General features: G+C 37.4%; 2 protein-coding genes and 1 non-coding gene across 3 annotated transcripts in view; 1 reads left to right on the forward strand and 2 right to left on the reverse strand.

Annotated features, from left to right (window-relative positions):
• The window catches only part of LOC117992922 (myosin light chain kinase, smooth muscle-like), a 42,450-nt gene extending 39,811 nt beyond the window's left edge, over positions 1–2,639 (forward strand). The window contains exon 8 of the mRNA XM_034980646.2: positions 1,128–2,639. Coding sequence (XP_034836537.1) covers positions 1,128–2,325 — 1,198 coding nt within the window. The 3' untranslated portion in view covers positions 2,326–2,639. The remainder of the gene's footprint in view (positions 1–1,127) is intronic.
• A 5,556-nt stretch (positions 2,640–8,195) lies between these two features.
• Positions 8,196–11,838, reverse strand: LOC117992923 (E3 SUMO-protein ligase ZBED1-like). The gene has a single exon (XM_069506215.1). It carries the CDS (start codon positions 11,633–11,635, stop codon positions 9,656–9,658), a length of 1,980 nt encoding a protein of 659 aa, XP_069362316.1. The 5' UTR covers positions 11,636–11,838; the 3' UTR covers positions 8,196–9,655.
• A 1,608-nt stretch (positions 11,839–13,446) lies between these two features.
• Positions 13,447–13,639, reverse strand: LOC117993046 (U2 spliceosomal RNA). The gene has a single exon (XR_004675138.1). It is a non-coding gene; the product is annotated as a U2 spliceosomal RNA (small nuclear RNA).
• Between the last annotated feature and the right edge of the window lie 96 nt (positions 13,640–13,735).

Consider the following 13,735-nt stretch of genomic DNA (forward strand, 5'->3'; position numbering starts at 1 on the left):
ACACAATATAAAATATTAGACACTTCGAGTAGTGTAAATGTACGTGTAAATCCACTGAGGGTGAGATCTATAGATCAAAGAGAGTTACCTTGTTTTAACTCTGACTCAATTCTAATCAAAATCAAAGTGTACTCCATAGATCTCAGCCTAGATACGCAATAGGCCTACGATTACAATCCAGCGGTATTTTTTATAATTGTGCAAAAAATATCGTCAATTTTATCTGTAGGTATATCTTGGGTTTCTTATTTAGTTTGAATTTGAATTCAGTAGAAATACCTTAGTAAATGTTGTATATAGCTGCATTTTAAATATTTCATAATTAAACTTTTGAAAATAAATTGAAATTTTTTAAGACAAACGTTTTTAACCTTACCTTACGGTTTTTTTGCAATACCAACGCAATTTTCGGGCAATCAAGAAAATTTCAAAACTATTTCAGACTATACCTAAAGAGATTTTAAAAACTAGTTTTTTAGTTTGCTTAAAGCTGCATAAAAGGTTGCAGCCTGTCGATAAAGACCCTTTGTTACTTTTCATCCAACACTGCATATTTTCAGTCACTAATATTCATCAAAACTCTTCAACATTAATCTTATTTGTTACTTGTAGTATGTGCTAACTCTTCGTAACTAAAAACAAGGTTAGTTAAAAAGGGGGTTCCATTTCTAAACCTGAGGACTTTTTACTCTATGCATTTAAATATTACAAACAATTTTAATATGGGACGAAACTTTACATTATTTTAAACTGGTCCATACAAATTACCTATTGTCGAGTGATATTACTATTTTGTATGGATCAGTTTTTTTCGAGATTTAAGGGTTGTTCCCACAGCAAAAGTTGTTTATTATGATGACCGAAGATACAGTGACCCCCTTTTGAGCTAGAGCCTCTTTCCTAATGACCTTGTATAATATCTTAATACTAGATTAATACTAAGTAGATTATCACTGTAGATTTTATCTTTACGCTTCTTAGCCTAGTAGTATTACTCCCTGATAGTACAGTAGTATCTTAGCTTTTAGAAATCATACTGTTCCTATTTTACTTATATACTTCCCATTTACCTTCAAAGTACACACACTGAGGTGTTGGGGTGATAGTAACAAGGGTCTCTGTCGCAGGTCACGGCCGAGTGCTACGGAGTGCTTACGTCATCAATGGCTCATCAAACGATCCCCAGCAAAGAAGAACAAGCCCACGCAAGCACCACAATCACCTAAACACGAGCTCGACGTCGCGAAGGATAACCTCAAGAATTTTGTCGAACGATGGAGCGAACATCCGAACTCGCCTTATGTGTTTGATATTCAAGCTCAAGAAATCCTCTCACTTGCTAACGGAAACTGTGAGAGATCCTCCATCGGTGGTTGTTCCCCATCCCCAAGAAGTTCACTGAGCAGCTCACCTGATATAGTCTTTGAAGAAGATGATTTAGACCCACCGCCTCTAAGAGATCCAACTCACAAGACAAGATACAATCCAGTCGAAAGGAGAGCATCGGACAGCAGTTGCTTCTTACACAAGAAACAAGACATATTCGTCAGAAAGAACTTGGCTGAAGAAATAAAGAAATTATCAGATCATTTATTCATGCTATCGACGATGAACACAGATTTAACGAATAACAACAGTATGAAAGAAAAAGACAAAAACGTTACTGAAACTAAAACGTTCACAAAGGAAGATAAAAAATTACCGAATGGCTTCAAAAGAGAAATTAATTCGACATTCACAAAAACGGTATCTAACGGTAACGCGAGTAGTATTGAAAAGAAGATATTCACATCGAAGTCAACCAACAGAGTCAGTTCAGCATTTCTTACAGAAAAAGAATCGGAGAAACCGATGACGAGTAAAATGCCGTGGGTAAAATCAGCTAGATCATCAAATCAATCATCCAGATCAAAAAGAGTGACGACAACAAGCAGAGACGTACCAGATCAGCCTTTGGAAAAAAGAAACACATTCTTCGTTGAATTCGACAAAAGACGCGAAAGAATAGACCAATTAGTCAATGGTTGTGAGAATGGGAAACAGTTGCCTTACAAAAGAGGCGATGAAAACAACGCACATAGAACAAAAGACTTGCTCCTTCATCTTCTTGAAAAATGGGGAGAAAGCGAAGAAGCGGAAGGTGAAAGAACTGCTGGAGGGACATCGAATAACGGAAGACACCAGTCCATATCATTAGAATGGTCGCAATCCAACCAGCTTGCGCAGAATTCCATGACAAGTATACAAGCATTCTTTGCGAGGCAATCATCTGATGAAAAGATCCAAAAGAAAAATGAAGCAACAAAGATTAATAATTCTAAATGATTTTAATAAATAAGACAGGGAATATGTGCCATGACACTGTATTGTTCAGAAAGATTATCTCTAAAGGTTATATTAATGTTGTTTATATAATGTACCTAACAGTCATAAAAAGCATCAAACAAGGATGGCTTAAATCTCTATTTCTCAATGGCTCTAAATAACAGTCAAGAGAAGATAAATATTGTAAGTCTTTAAAATCGGTCTACCAATTTTATTGGTAGGTAGTTTATCGATAGGTATTTAGACAAAATTACTCGATCTCAATAATTTAAGGTTCCACTTTTCTGCTATTGCCTAAAATGCATAGTCGTGGCTCATGTCATAAAATCTTCGTGTCAAGGGCGCGCAAGCACTCGGTGCTCTGAGCCCAGTTTTAAATCGTAAGAGTAATCTTAGCCCTAAAACTAAACTTAAAATTTACAGTGTACTTGTCAGACCATCCATAACTTATGCATGCCCTATTTGGAGCAGCACTTGTGTTACTAATTACAAGCTTCTACAAGTTATACAAAACAAAGCATTAAAAATATCTTATAATACTCCTTTTAAGAGTAACTTAAACCACTTACACCACGAGATAAAATTTCCTACTTTACTTGATTTTATATTAAAATTGACATTAAAATTCTACAATATGAATAAAAACCATAAAAATCCTCTCATAAATAATATTTGTAAAACTAAGACCACAGATTTGCCGTATATCGATAAATACGGAACGTACAAATTGCCCCATCACTGCTTATTGTTTCCGCGGGCTGGTGTGAATGCATAGCGTAACTAATACCTACGACACGTGTGCATCATCTTGAATTCCCCGTTCTCGCCTGCCTACCGTACATGTGCGAGGGGCAGGGTAGCGCTGCACGCGGACCGTACACTGGCCAGTGTACCGGTTTCGTAATGCAAGCTGAGACAGTTTACTAATACGAGTAGGCATAACTTACCTAGTTGTACCCGCGTTTTTTCAAACAAATAATAACTTTTTTTTTTTTTGTAAGCGAATATACCATTTAAGTATATTGCATTCAATTAATTCGTTTTGTGATATAAATGTAACTATCTATGATTAAACGTGTAAGATAATATTCCTTTATAAACTTTAAGAGGCGCGACTTAGCCTGTAAGTATTAATAATTTAAGTTAAACATTATAATATAACGTTATATATGTTTTGTAAAATATTTATTGATAATAAAGAATTTAAAAAATAAAAAAAAAAAAAAATAAAATAATAAATAAAGGTATTTATTAGACTTGCGTGCTAGACCTGAAGTTTAGGGGGCATCACTAAAAGCGGAAGGTACTGTAATAAAGGATTATGTTTTTGTATAATTGAGTAATTGAGAGGACCCTTAAATTCGGTAATGGGTTAGTCTTTCTGAATAAATGGTAGGTTACCAAAGTAGGTCATGAGATTTTTTAATTGTTAAGGTAATCTAAACAAATGACAGTTAAATGACAATTTTATACGAATCTAGTCTTCATACTCAAAGCTCTGTATGGAATCCGCAGACAAGACTGAGATGTATATCGAATTGAAACTTCGGAACATGAACTCAGAGCATTTGAAGGTGCATATATCTAATTTGGCTAGCCAGAAATTAGTCGCGAGTAGATAGATGATTTTTTTTGCCGCCCCGCCATGACCTGTACTCGCTATTTTCGCTATCTCAAGCTGAGATCAATTAAGCGTACTTTGTTTCTGCTCAGACTTAAGACACAGTTAACAAGGGACAGATTTATATTTCTTACATAAATCTGTCTCGTTTTAACAGTCTTGACTCTTGAGTCTGAGCAAAGTCAAAATAAGTACACTCTATATACCTCAGCCTTAGTCACTCGAGCATTCATTTGATGTTTGGGCCGGCGACTATTCTGAGGGGCCGGCCAAGTAAGATCGCACATAAAATATAATGATTTGACAACAGGCTATATTATTTGTACATGAAATTTATATGAAGATTCGTCGATAGCGAATGCTAGATTCGCTATTTTCACATTATATTATAAGTACATTATTTGTAAATTATGGTTAGTAAAGATTAAGTTCAGTTTATTTTTATCAAACAATTTTAGAAAAGACGCATCACTGCGCTTTACCAATGTGTATTGAGCCTTAGCAAAACTAGTCTGTACAAACAGATTCAAACACGACATAATCTCGTACAGTCAAATACTAAGTTCATGTCCTGTTGAATCAACTCTAAATGAAATTACATTGACAATAGCACATAATTTTGTACTTTTATGTAAATAATTATATACTTTATCTTATAATAAATAATTAATTATGTTTACTTTTATATTAATTATATTATAAATCCCGGCGTAATATGAATTTGTTCCTTGTACGTACTTAAGTATGATAATTGTAATGATTTTATTAATAATTTATTGTTATTATATTGTGTACCTATGTTGTTAAAATATAAGGCTTAATAGAATTTGTTGTTTTATTAAAAGGTATCGATCTCTTAAGGCCTGCACAGACGAGAATAGTCTTCGAGTTACTTGTTTGTCCGTCAAAATCGCTTTCAACTGCAACGAGCCGATGACATCGACAGACGGGATCGCAGTTTTTTGTGGGCCCTTTTCAGACCTGGGCGCGTTTGGAACCCTTGTAGCTTTAGTTTGACGTAATTAATTATCACCACTACTTAAAGTTATCATCTTACAAATACAACAACTGACTATCAAAAAGTGAATGACACTAACAGTATCTACTTTGAGTAAATAATTTGACTGAGTCCTCGAAAAAATCGAACTAACCTCCCATGGCGCGTCCAGATTTTTAGATTTTTCAGTCCGCGTTTAGCGCTCCTGCGAACAAAATGATTGCACAGTGCACACCGCGTAAAACGCCCCGCACATCCGCACAGCCCCCGCGCTAACCCTGTGCGGGCGGGCGCGGGTGGTGAACGGGTCGTCCCCCTGCCTCACGTCCCGATTGCCATATCAAGCTGTCGCGGACTATACGTTGGCATTCGGTAAGATTTATATCCTGTAAAAAAACGTGCGGTGTTAATGCCGTGTAAACGGGTTTAAGGATTTGAATATAGGCTATAAATAATATGTTCTTAATCTTTTTTCTTTCACCGCCACCTTTAGAGACCGTCTTCCAGCTGCAGACACGATGACCCATCCGTGGTTGATCCAGTCTGCTCTATGCACCGAACTGACAGTCACCAAAGCCAAGCTGAAGCGTTACGTCATCAAGAAGCGTTGGGCCAAGGCCGTGGCAGCGGTCATAGCCCTCAAGAGAATGGGCGCCAAGTTCGAAGACGTGCCAGAAGAGAAAAATAATAAATAATATAAGTACTTTAGTTTTCCTTAGCTAAGAGCTAGCGCGCACCACGGTTTTTGCCCGCAAATTCTGTGAACTATAGAACTATATTTAAGCGCGCACACTGCGGAATTAATTCCGCACCGGATTTTCATACATTTAAATTCAAATTTACGGATTTTAAAACGCACCGCAACTAACCGCACCCTTGTGCGCGATAGCTCATACTAAAAGATGAATCACAGAAACCTTCTAGGAGAAACATGTAAGCGACGCGATTTACCCGGCGCGGCGCTTTAGACCTTCGGAGTTAGGTTTTCCACTTGTATCGTGGTTTCATTGTCAGTTCGCTCGTGGTAACAACTAACAAGGTTCTACTTATATGGGCCGCGTATAGTGTGCCTCCCATCCCATAGATAAAATAAGGTACTTAATCTGCAGTGCCTTCGTATTTCAGCGAGAAGCTATAGTACGCGACAGGTCGAGATAGCACGCTAACGTGCGGGATAGCGTGGGTGACGTGCGGGTATACGTGGCGTCCCCCCACCTCACACCCCGATTGCCAACTTAACCTGTCGCAGACTATACTTGTTTACCTTTTACGTCAGTTAAAGAAAAATAAATTAATGTTTAAGTAATGTGTGCCTAGCTTTATAATTTAGATTTCAGTATTTTTGTTTATGGCAGCTTTGCAATAAAATATGGGCCCAATTTTTCTTAAAGAAAGAAGATAGACAGATCTATTGCTGATCGCAAATTATAACTTCCAGGGACAAACCGAACGCGGCACGATGAAGAAAGAAGTCTTGATGACTCGCTATACTGAAAATGTATTAAATAAATTTAATACTTAGTCGTTTATTTCAGGTAATTTGAACCCATTCGAAACATAAATCTAAATACAAAAATGTTCAATTGTCAAAAAATACTATTACCTATTGTTATTGCAATTAATATTAATTTTGACTAGTCCAATAATGTGTAATTAGCTTTAAAATGGGCAGCAAATAATTATTTAAGTCTGGAAAGCGCAACGCTACTGATTTATATTTTATATGCGTGGCACGCAACGGGAATACTTCTTCGTGATTGATCTGTCTATACTTTCCTTTTAATCTATGCAAAAGTAGATAAATTTTTCGTCATGGAATATGTAGGTACTATATTTGGTATTATTAAAATATATTTGTCAAAATTATCAGAGTTTAGTTATTAAAGGGCTATACAAAATGCTAGGTTAGATCATTAGTTGTATATCTTGCAAAAAAAAATGCCAGAAATATATTATGTCCTTAAATAAACTGGCTTGGACCACGTGGAAGGAAAACAATTCAGCTGAACGTCACATTGAAAGCGCGCATATGCGACATACGTGTATGATTTGTACTAGAAGAATTGTATGGAAAACGTCACATAGCAGAGTGCGTCTGATGTATTTCAGCTCGTATAAGTCAGTACGCGCGTTCCGCAGTGTGAATAGTTTCATACAATTCATTGTATGTATTATATTATCTTCTCGCGTTGGTCCCGCGTCCTGTATGTCCAAGCCTTCAATTTTACATATAATCTCTAAAAGGGATCTGTTATTATTAATTGATCTAAAATAAGATAATGTTGTTATCATTATTAATTATACGACGAAAGACATTAACGTACTAACGTTAAATTATTGTTTGTTAACAACTTAACATGTTTTCCAATTATGTAGGTAGGTACCTAGGTTAAATCATGATATTTTTAGACAATCCCATTGTATTATTATATTATGTACCTACTTACGTACTAATATTTTCTCAATGGAAAATCCACGGATTTTAAAACACAAGTATTACGTTCTTTTTTTCTCCAAAAAAAAAAAAGTTTTATTATATTTTTCCTTAATCTGAGAACAGTCGCATTTTACTCAGGATCATGGCATATTTGCTAAATGCGTTAATGTGTCTTGACCCTACTTGGTTATAAAAATCAAAAATAAAGGTATCGAAAATAAAAATTAAGAAGATAGGTATCTACCTAATTACTAATTCGTTTAAATTTATTCTTATTTAAGTACCTACCATAAAAACTTTGGGTGCGGATAAATTTCAATGACGTAACAATCTGTACGTTTTTCCCCCGCTAAATCTGTGAACTACAGGACTAGGTACATAATATATGGAAGCGCGCGCACTGCGGAATTAATTCCGCACCGGATTTTGATACATTTAAATTCAAATTTACGGATTTTAAAACGCACCGCAACTCACCGCACCTTGGTGCGCGCTAGCTCTAAGGTTGTGATCTATAGAGCGCACTTTGACTTTGCTCAGACTTAAGATTGAGTTAAAACGAGACAGATTTATGTGAGCTCTGTCTTGTTTTAACTCTGTCTTAAGTCTAAGCTAAATCAGAGGTGGTCAGAGGGCGCTCTATAGATCTCACCCTAAGACAACAGACACTCGATTGGGAAGTCCATCTAGTTTTAAACCACCTGTGTTTTAAACCGTCACTAAAGTTCTTGTGGTAGGTATAGTCCGCGACAGGTTGAGGTGACAATCAGGGTATGTCACCCGCGCTATCCCGCACCGGGTTAGCGCGGGGGTTGTGCGGATGTACGGGGCGTCCCCACCCGGATTGCCATCTCGAACTGTCGCGGACTATAGGTATATTGTCAAACATAATAACTAAGTATAGATATTAGGTATAAATTAATAGTATAAGGATAATTGGATCGTACAAGAAGATATACAGAAGTGCCTCGTACTTTGTAATAATGCATTTAATTTTTAATTATTACGTATTCAAATGATGACGTATGTATCAAAGACAAAATTTTGTGAAATTTAAAGAAAACAAAATAAAATTGTGTTAAAATTACAAGTACCTATTTTATTTCCTTTCATCTATTCATAAAGTTAGAGGTATTGCTACCTACTTATAGATTTTCACGTAGGTTGTAAATATTTTCATCATTACAATTCATCATTTTAATTGGTAGGTACTTAATTAAGTAAAATTTCCTTTTCACTATGTGAAAATAATATACCTACCTATGAAATACTGCAATGATTTCTCACTTGCTAATAATAATAGTCCCTAATGTCACACTTGCTATTTTTCTACTGTTTGCTACTGAAAATAAAAGTATACCTACTGTATATTATTGTTATATGTAACACATCTTTTTATACATTACGTAATTTAATAACAATAATTGTTAAAACAACGTACATAAAATCAGTCGTAATTTTTTTAATTGCAAATTTTACAATAAAACTTAACTAGCGTTACCTATCTAATTACCTAGTTCAAATCATGGAGTGGTGCCAAGAATATAATCTGCTTTTCCGCGCTGGTCAGCCAGACTAATCCGCGAAAAATTGAATAATTGCGCGAAAAATGAGCCAGCCCTTCTGTCACCAGATGAGACTGTTGAGCAGTGGCGTGCAGCTCATAGAGGCATAAACGCACTGCTTACCCGCGTTGTAAAAAATCAATGCTTATTTTTCATTAAATAACCTGCCGGAAAATAAGTTCATACCTAAATGCATACCCTGGCTTGAAATCCTGTGCACGCCACTGCTGTTGAGTATTGACTGCGGTCAAATTTCTCGTAAATTTTTATTGCACTAAGACTCCATGCCCCTAGGGTCTCCACTCTCCACGGCAAACGGAACAAAAAAGGTAGCTCTCGATAACAGAGACATACTTGCGCCGCTAATTACCAGTTTCAGCCATTTCTGCTGCGGCTTCCGGTGTTGATGCCGTCTCCCTGATATGACACGGGGCGAAGTTGTCAACGCGCGTAGCGTCCGATCCCCGTCCCCAGGGAACCAGCGTCAATCCATCAGGTCTCTTACCATCATCCCGACACCTCTGCCAGCGCTCCTTTGGCCAGAGAGTCCGTGAATTCCATCAACCTCTTTTCCACACGGATATCTGTGCTCATGGCAAAGTGGTATTCCCAATCTAAAAATTATACCTTTATATATTATAATCAAGTAGGTAACTATGTAGTTAGATACCTATTAACTTTTGTGATGTAGGTATAATTTTTAATTATTTTTACTCATAATATGCCTCATTGCTTTTTATAAATACCAGCTCTGTTGTACGTTTTCTACTAAGTAGTGCTCTTTTCTGGGTCACAAGACTTCCAGCTTTTGAGAAAGCTCGTTCACATTCCACTGAAGTCACCACGAGGTGGCCGTAATCGCTGAATATCTCTGCTAAATTAGGGTAAATGCAGGCATGGGATTTCCACCATTCTAATGGACAAGAGTCTCGCTGAGCCACTTCTTCTTTTAAAAACATGTCTAGTTCTTTTTTAGCTGTAGTGTTAAAGTCATCGACTAAAGGGGTCACTGACGCTGCAATGCTTTTATTTATTTTCCCCCATACAGATATGTTCTCAATATCTTCTACAGAACTCGACATAGGTCTCGACGTATGAGATAATGGATCGTAGTCATCTTCGGATGTGCCTCGTTTTTCTCTTAATTTTGTTTTCAATAGCTCCAAGACGCGCTCCTTAATTAAATAGGCACGCATTGTACGCTGACACATCTCTTCGCCAGAGTCCATCTCGAGATCTTTATCTTCTACAAAAGCATGACTCTTGAAGCGAGGGTCCAAGAATGTGCATATACCGAGAAGCATATTGTCTTCGATTTCATTCTCAGGAAAGTACGTGTTCATACCTTCGTCTAACTTTTTAAGGAATTCTTCCGCCACGCCGAGTATAGATTTGGTTTTCATGATTGAAATGACGTTTTTCAGCCCATCTACAATTACAATTGCAAGGCTCGCCGGGAGATAGTGGTTGCCACTCATAATTTGCGCAATTTCTTCGAAAGGTTTTAGAATTATGCACACTTGCCTTATCACTTCCCACATTTCTACTGTAATAAGGGGTAGCCCGGCTTTCAGAGCTGGCATCACGACCGGTAAAGCCACTTGTAATTTTAAAAATCTCTCCAGCATGTAATAAACCGAATTCCATCTGGTCGGAACGGACTGAATCAAGCGAAGTGCTTCAGATCTGTTTTCAAAATCGAGCTGGTATCTCTCCAATGCCTCTGTCGCTTGATAATTCTTTTTAAAATGAGCTACTATTTTTTTCAATTTTTCTAAAACCACGTTAATTTTTTGCAGAGCCTTTTCAATAACTAGGTTTAGCTTATGCAAGAAACAACTGAAAAGTCGCCATCCGTTTTGTTCTACCGCACTGATCATGTTCGGTGTATTATCCGAAACTACCAAAGTAATTTTGTCCGTGATATTCCATTCTGAAGCTATCGTCAACAAAGCGGACGCAAGTGCCGATGCCTCGGCAGTCTGAGAGCCACTGAAGTGTTCGCAATGCAGCAAGACCGTTACTAACTCGTAGTTTACAAGGAAATGTGCTGTCACAGCTAAATATGCGTCTTTGGACAAAGAAGTCCAGCACTCCGTAGTGAGGCAGACTTTTTTTGCCTTATGAACCAATTCAATAATTTGACTCTTACACTCTAAATATTGCTGCGGTATCAATGTTCCAGATATCAGTTTTCTGTCAGGCAACTCGTAGCTCGGGTTCAGAGCTTCTACAAAACCCTTAAACCCTTCATCTTCCACAATTGAAAACGGTTGATAGTCCTGGATGATCATCTGGAGTAATTTTTTATCGATGAGCTTTTTACGCTTTTTGTCTACTTTGCGTTGTATCGGCGCACTTGTTGACTGCTGCTTAGGTTGCTGCAATTTACACGGCGAGACAATTTGGATGTCTGATGGAACTATATCCAGTTGATACACGGTTGACGAACCTTCATCTTCATGATCGATAACTGAGACTATTTGATTTTCATGTTCAAGCTTTACAGACGTCCTAACGGTTTCTTGGTTGTTCAAACAATTTTCATAGGCAATCGGATGTTTGTGGTTCAAATGTTTTTTTAAGTTTGTAATAGAAGTTCTGTACGAATAGTCTCTCTGACACAACTTACATTTAGCCACAGTTTCGCCTCGAACTTTTTCAAAATGTTGCCAAACGGAAGCACTCATTGTTCGTTGCCTAAACTATACCTAATACCCTTTAGCTATTTAAATAGTAGGTATTAGTTAGTTACTTAAATGCACTATACTCAGATGTGGGTGCACACTAGAGACTTATCTGTATTTATTTATACTAAATAACTAGCATAACTTCACTAAATAGTAGCAATATAGCACAATAACAAAATGAATAATACGTATCGTACACAAAGATAGCGGTAAGGCAACTGGCTGGCAAGTGAAATTTCATTTTAGAGATTTTGCGAACTGCTACAAACTATTGCAAGGAAAAATATACTTTACTCTAATTTATTTAAAGTTTATTTTTGAAATACTCTTATAAGCTAACCCAGTTCAACGGGGCCCCTGTCCGTGGAACGAGAAATCAGGCATAATATTTTGCTCTTTCTAACACGCACGATTTTTAGGTAAGCACCATTCGTCCTACTCGCTCCCTCTCGGGGGTATACGATGATATCCGAAGTCCAAACGATCGCCGTTCACACTTCGGTAGTCGCGGTAGGTAGCAGAAAAGCTGGCATACTGGCCGATATGCAATAAAACGCACATCATGTATTTAAAGTGAATGATTTTTCACACCCTACATTGTATTATGTTTATGTTCTAAGATGGAATGAAGTAAGAAATAAATTAGATTAAACAGAACTTTACTACTATTTATAGATATGTAGGTACCATAGGAGAAACTGGCGACCGGTGGTTTCAATACTTTTTGTAATAATATGGGTAGGTACCTACATTTTGCCTGAAATAAAGAACATTATTATTATATTATTATTATTAATACAATTTGATTCATAGGGCATATCTATATTATTCACTCATCTGTGGTATGACCTGGAATGGTCTGGAAGACCTCAATACAATGCTCAATGACCTTAGCAAAGCTTCTCAGCAGGTGGGCCTAAAAATGAACATGAGAAAGACGAAAATCATGTCTAATGCTTAATGTCCGGTCCCACCCAGTAGGTCGTTGAGAGCTCTGCACTCGAAATTGTAGACGAGTATATAGGTATACCTAGGACACACAATCCAGTTGAGTAGGTCCAATTTCGAGAAAGAGGTCAACCGCCGAATTCAACTCGGTTGGGCAGCGTTCAGGAAGCTTCGAGATGTCTTTTTGTCCAAAATTCCTCAGTGCTTGAAGACCAAAGTCTTCGAACAGTGCGTGTTGCCAGTGGTAACATAGGTATGGATCCGAATTCCGAGACATGGTCGCTAACTATGGGCCTCATAAGAAAGCTCAGAGTCACTCAGCGGGCGATGGAATAGCTACGCTTGGAGTTTCTCTACGTGATCAAATCAGAAATGAGGAGATCCGTAGGAGAACTAATGTAACCGACATAGCTCAACGGGTTGCGAAGCTGAAGTGGCAAGCTCAGCTCTATTCTCTCTATATAAATAAAAATGTGAAATCTCGAGAACAGCCTGAACCGATTTCGCTAATATTTTTTTTAATAATATTCCTTGAAGTACGAGGGTGGTTCTGGAGAAATAATTAAAAATTGTAAGTATTAAAAAAAAATTAAAGAATTATACGAAGTTCGCCGGGTCAGCTAGTGCCTAGTAGTTTATAATCTTATGGTCTATGCATCAAACGTGACGCTACTGGCCCCGGGCCCGTCACACGCAGAAGATTAGATTATAGACTAGGTACTTAAGAATCGGAATGCAGTAGGTAGTATAGTAGGTACGATACGATAACAAAATTATAAATAGTAATAATTTGGTAGAGAATTGATGATAGTTAATATATAATCTTTCAGCACTCTAATGTCGAGTAATTAGATTTAGATAGATATATGTGGGCCGATCCCGGCGGCACTGCAATGCCGGGCCGACCCGTGACGGGAGTGGAGCGAGCCCCGAACATCCCGTCGATTTCCAAAAATCAGTTTAATATACTGGTCCCACAGTGTGGGAACTTTCAGATATTAAGCTGAAAAGAACAGATACTACACTTTGATCTTAGCCAAAAGGCCGAGAAGCGATAACTAAACAACGCAACACGGCGGTAGTCATTCAATCAGCCCGAATCTTCGCAGCGCAATTTAATATTTAAACTCAAACGTCCAGCGCCATCTAATG

This window comes from Maniola hyperantus, chromosome 22 (genome assembly GCF_902806685.2).
Source record: "Maniola hyperantus chromosome 22, iAphHyp1.2, whole genome shotgun sequence".
In the NCBI taxonomy this organism is placed as follows: domain Eukaryota; kingdom Metazoa; phylum Arthropoda; class Insecta; order Lepidoptera; family Nymphalidae; genus Maniola; species Maniola hyperantus.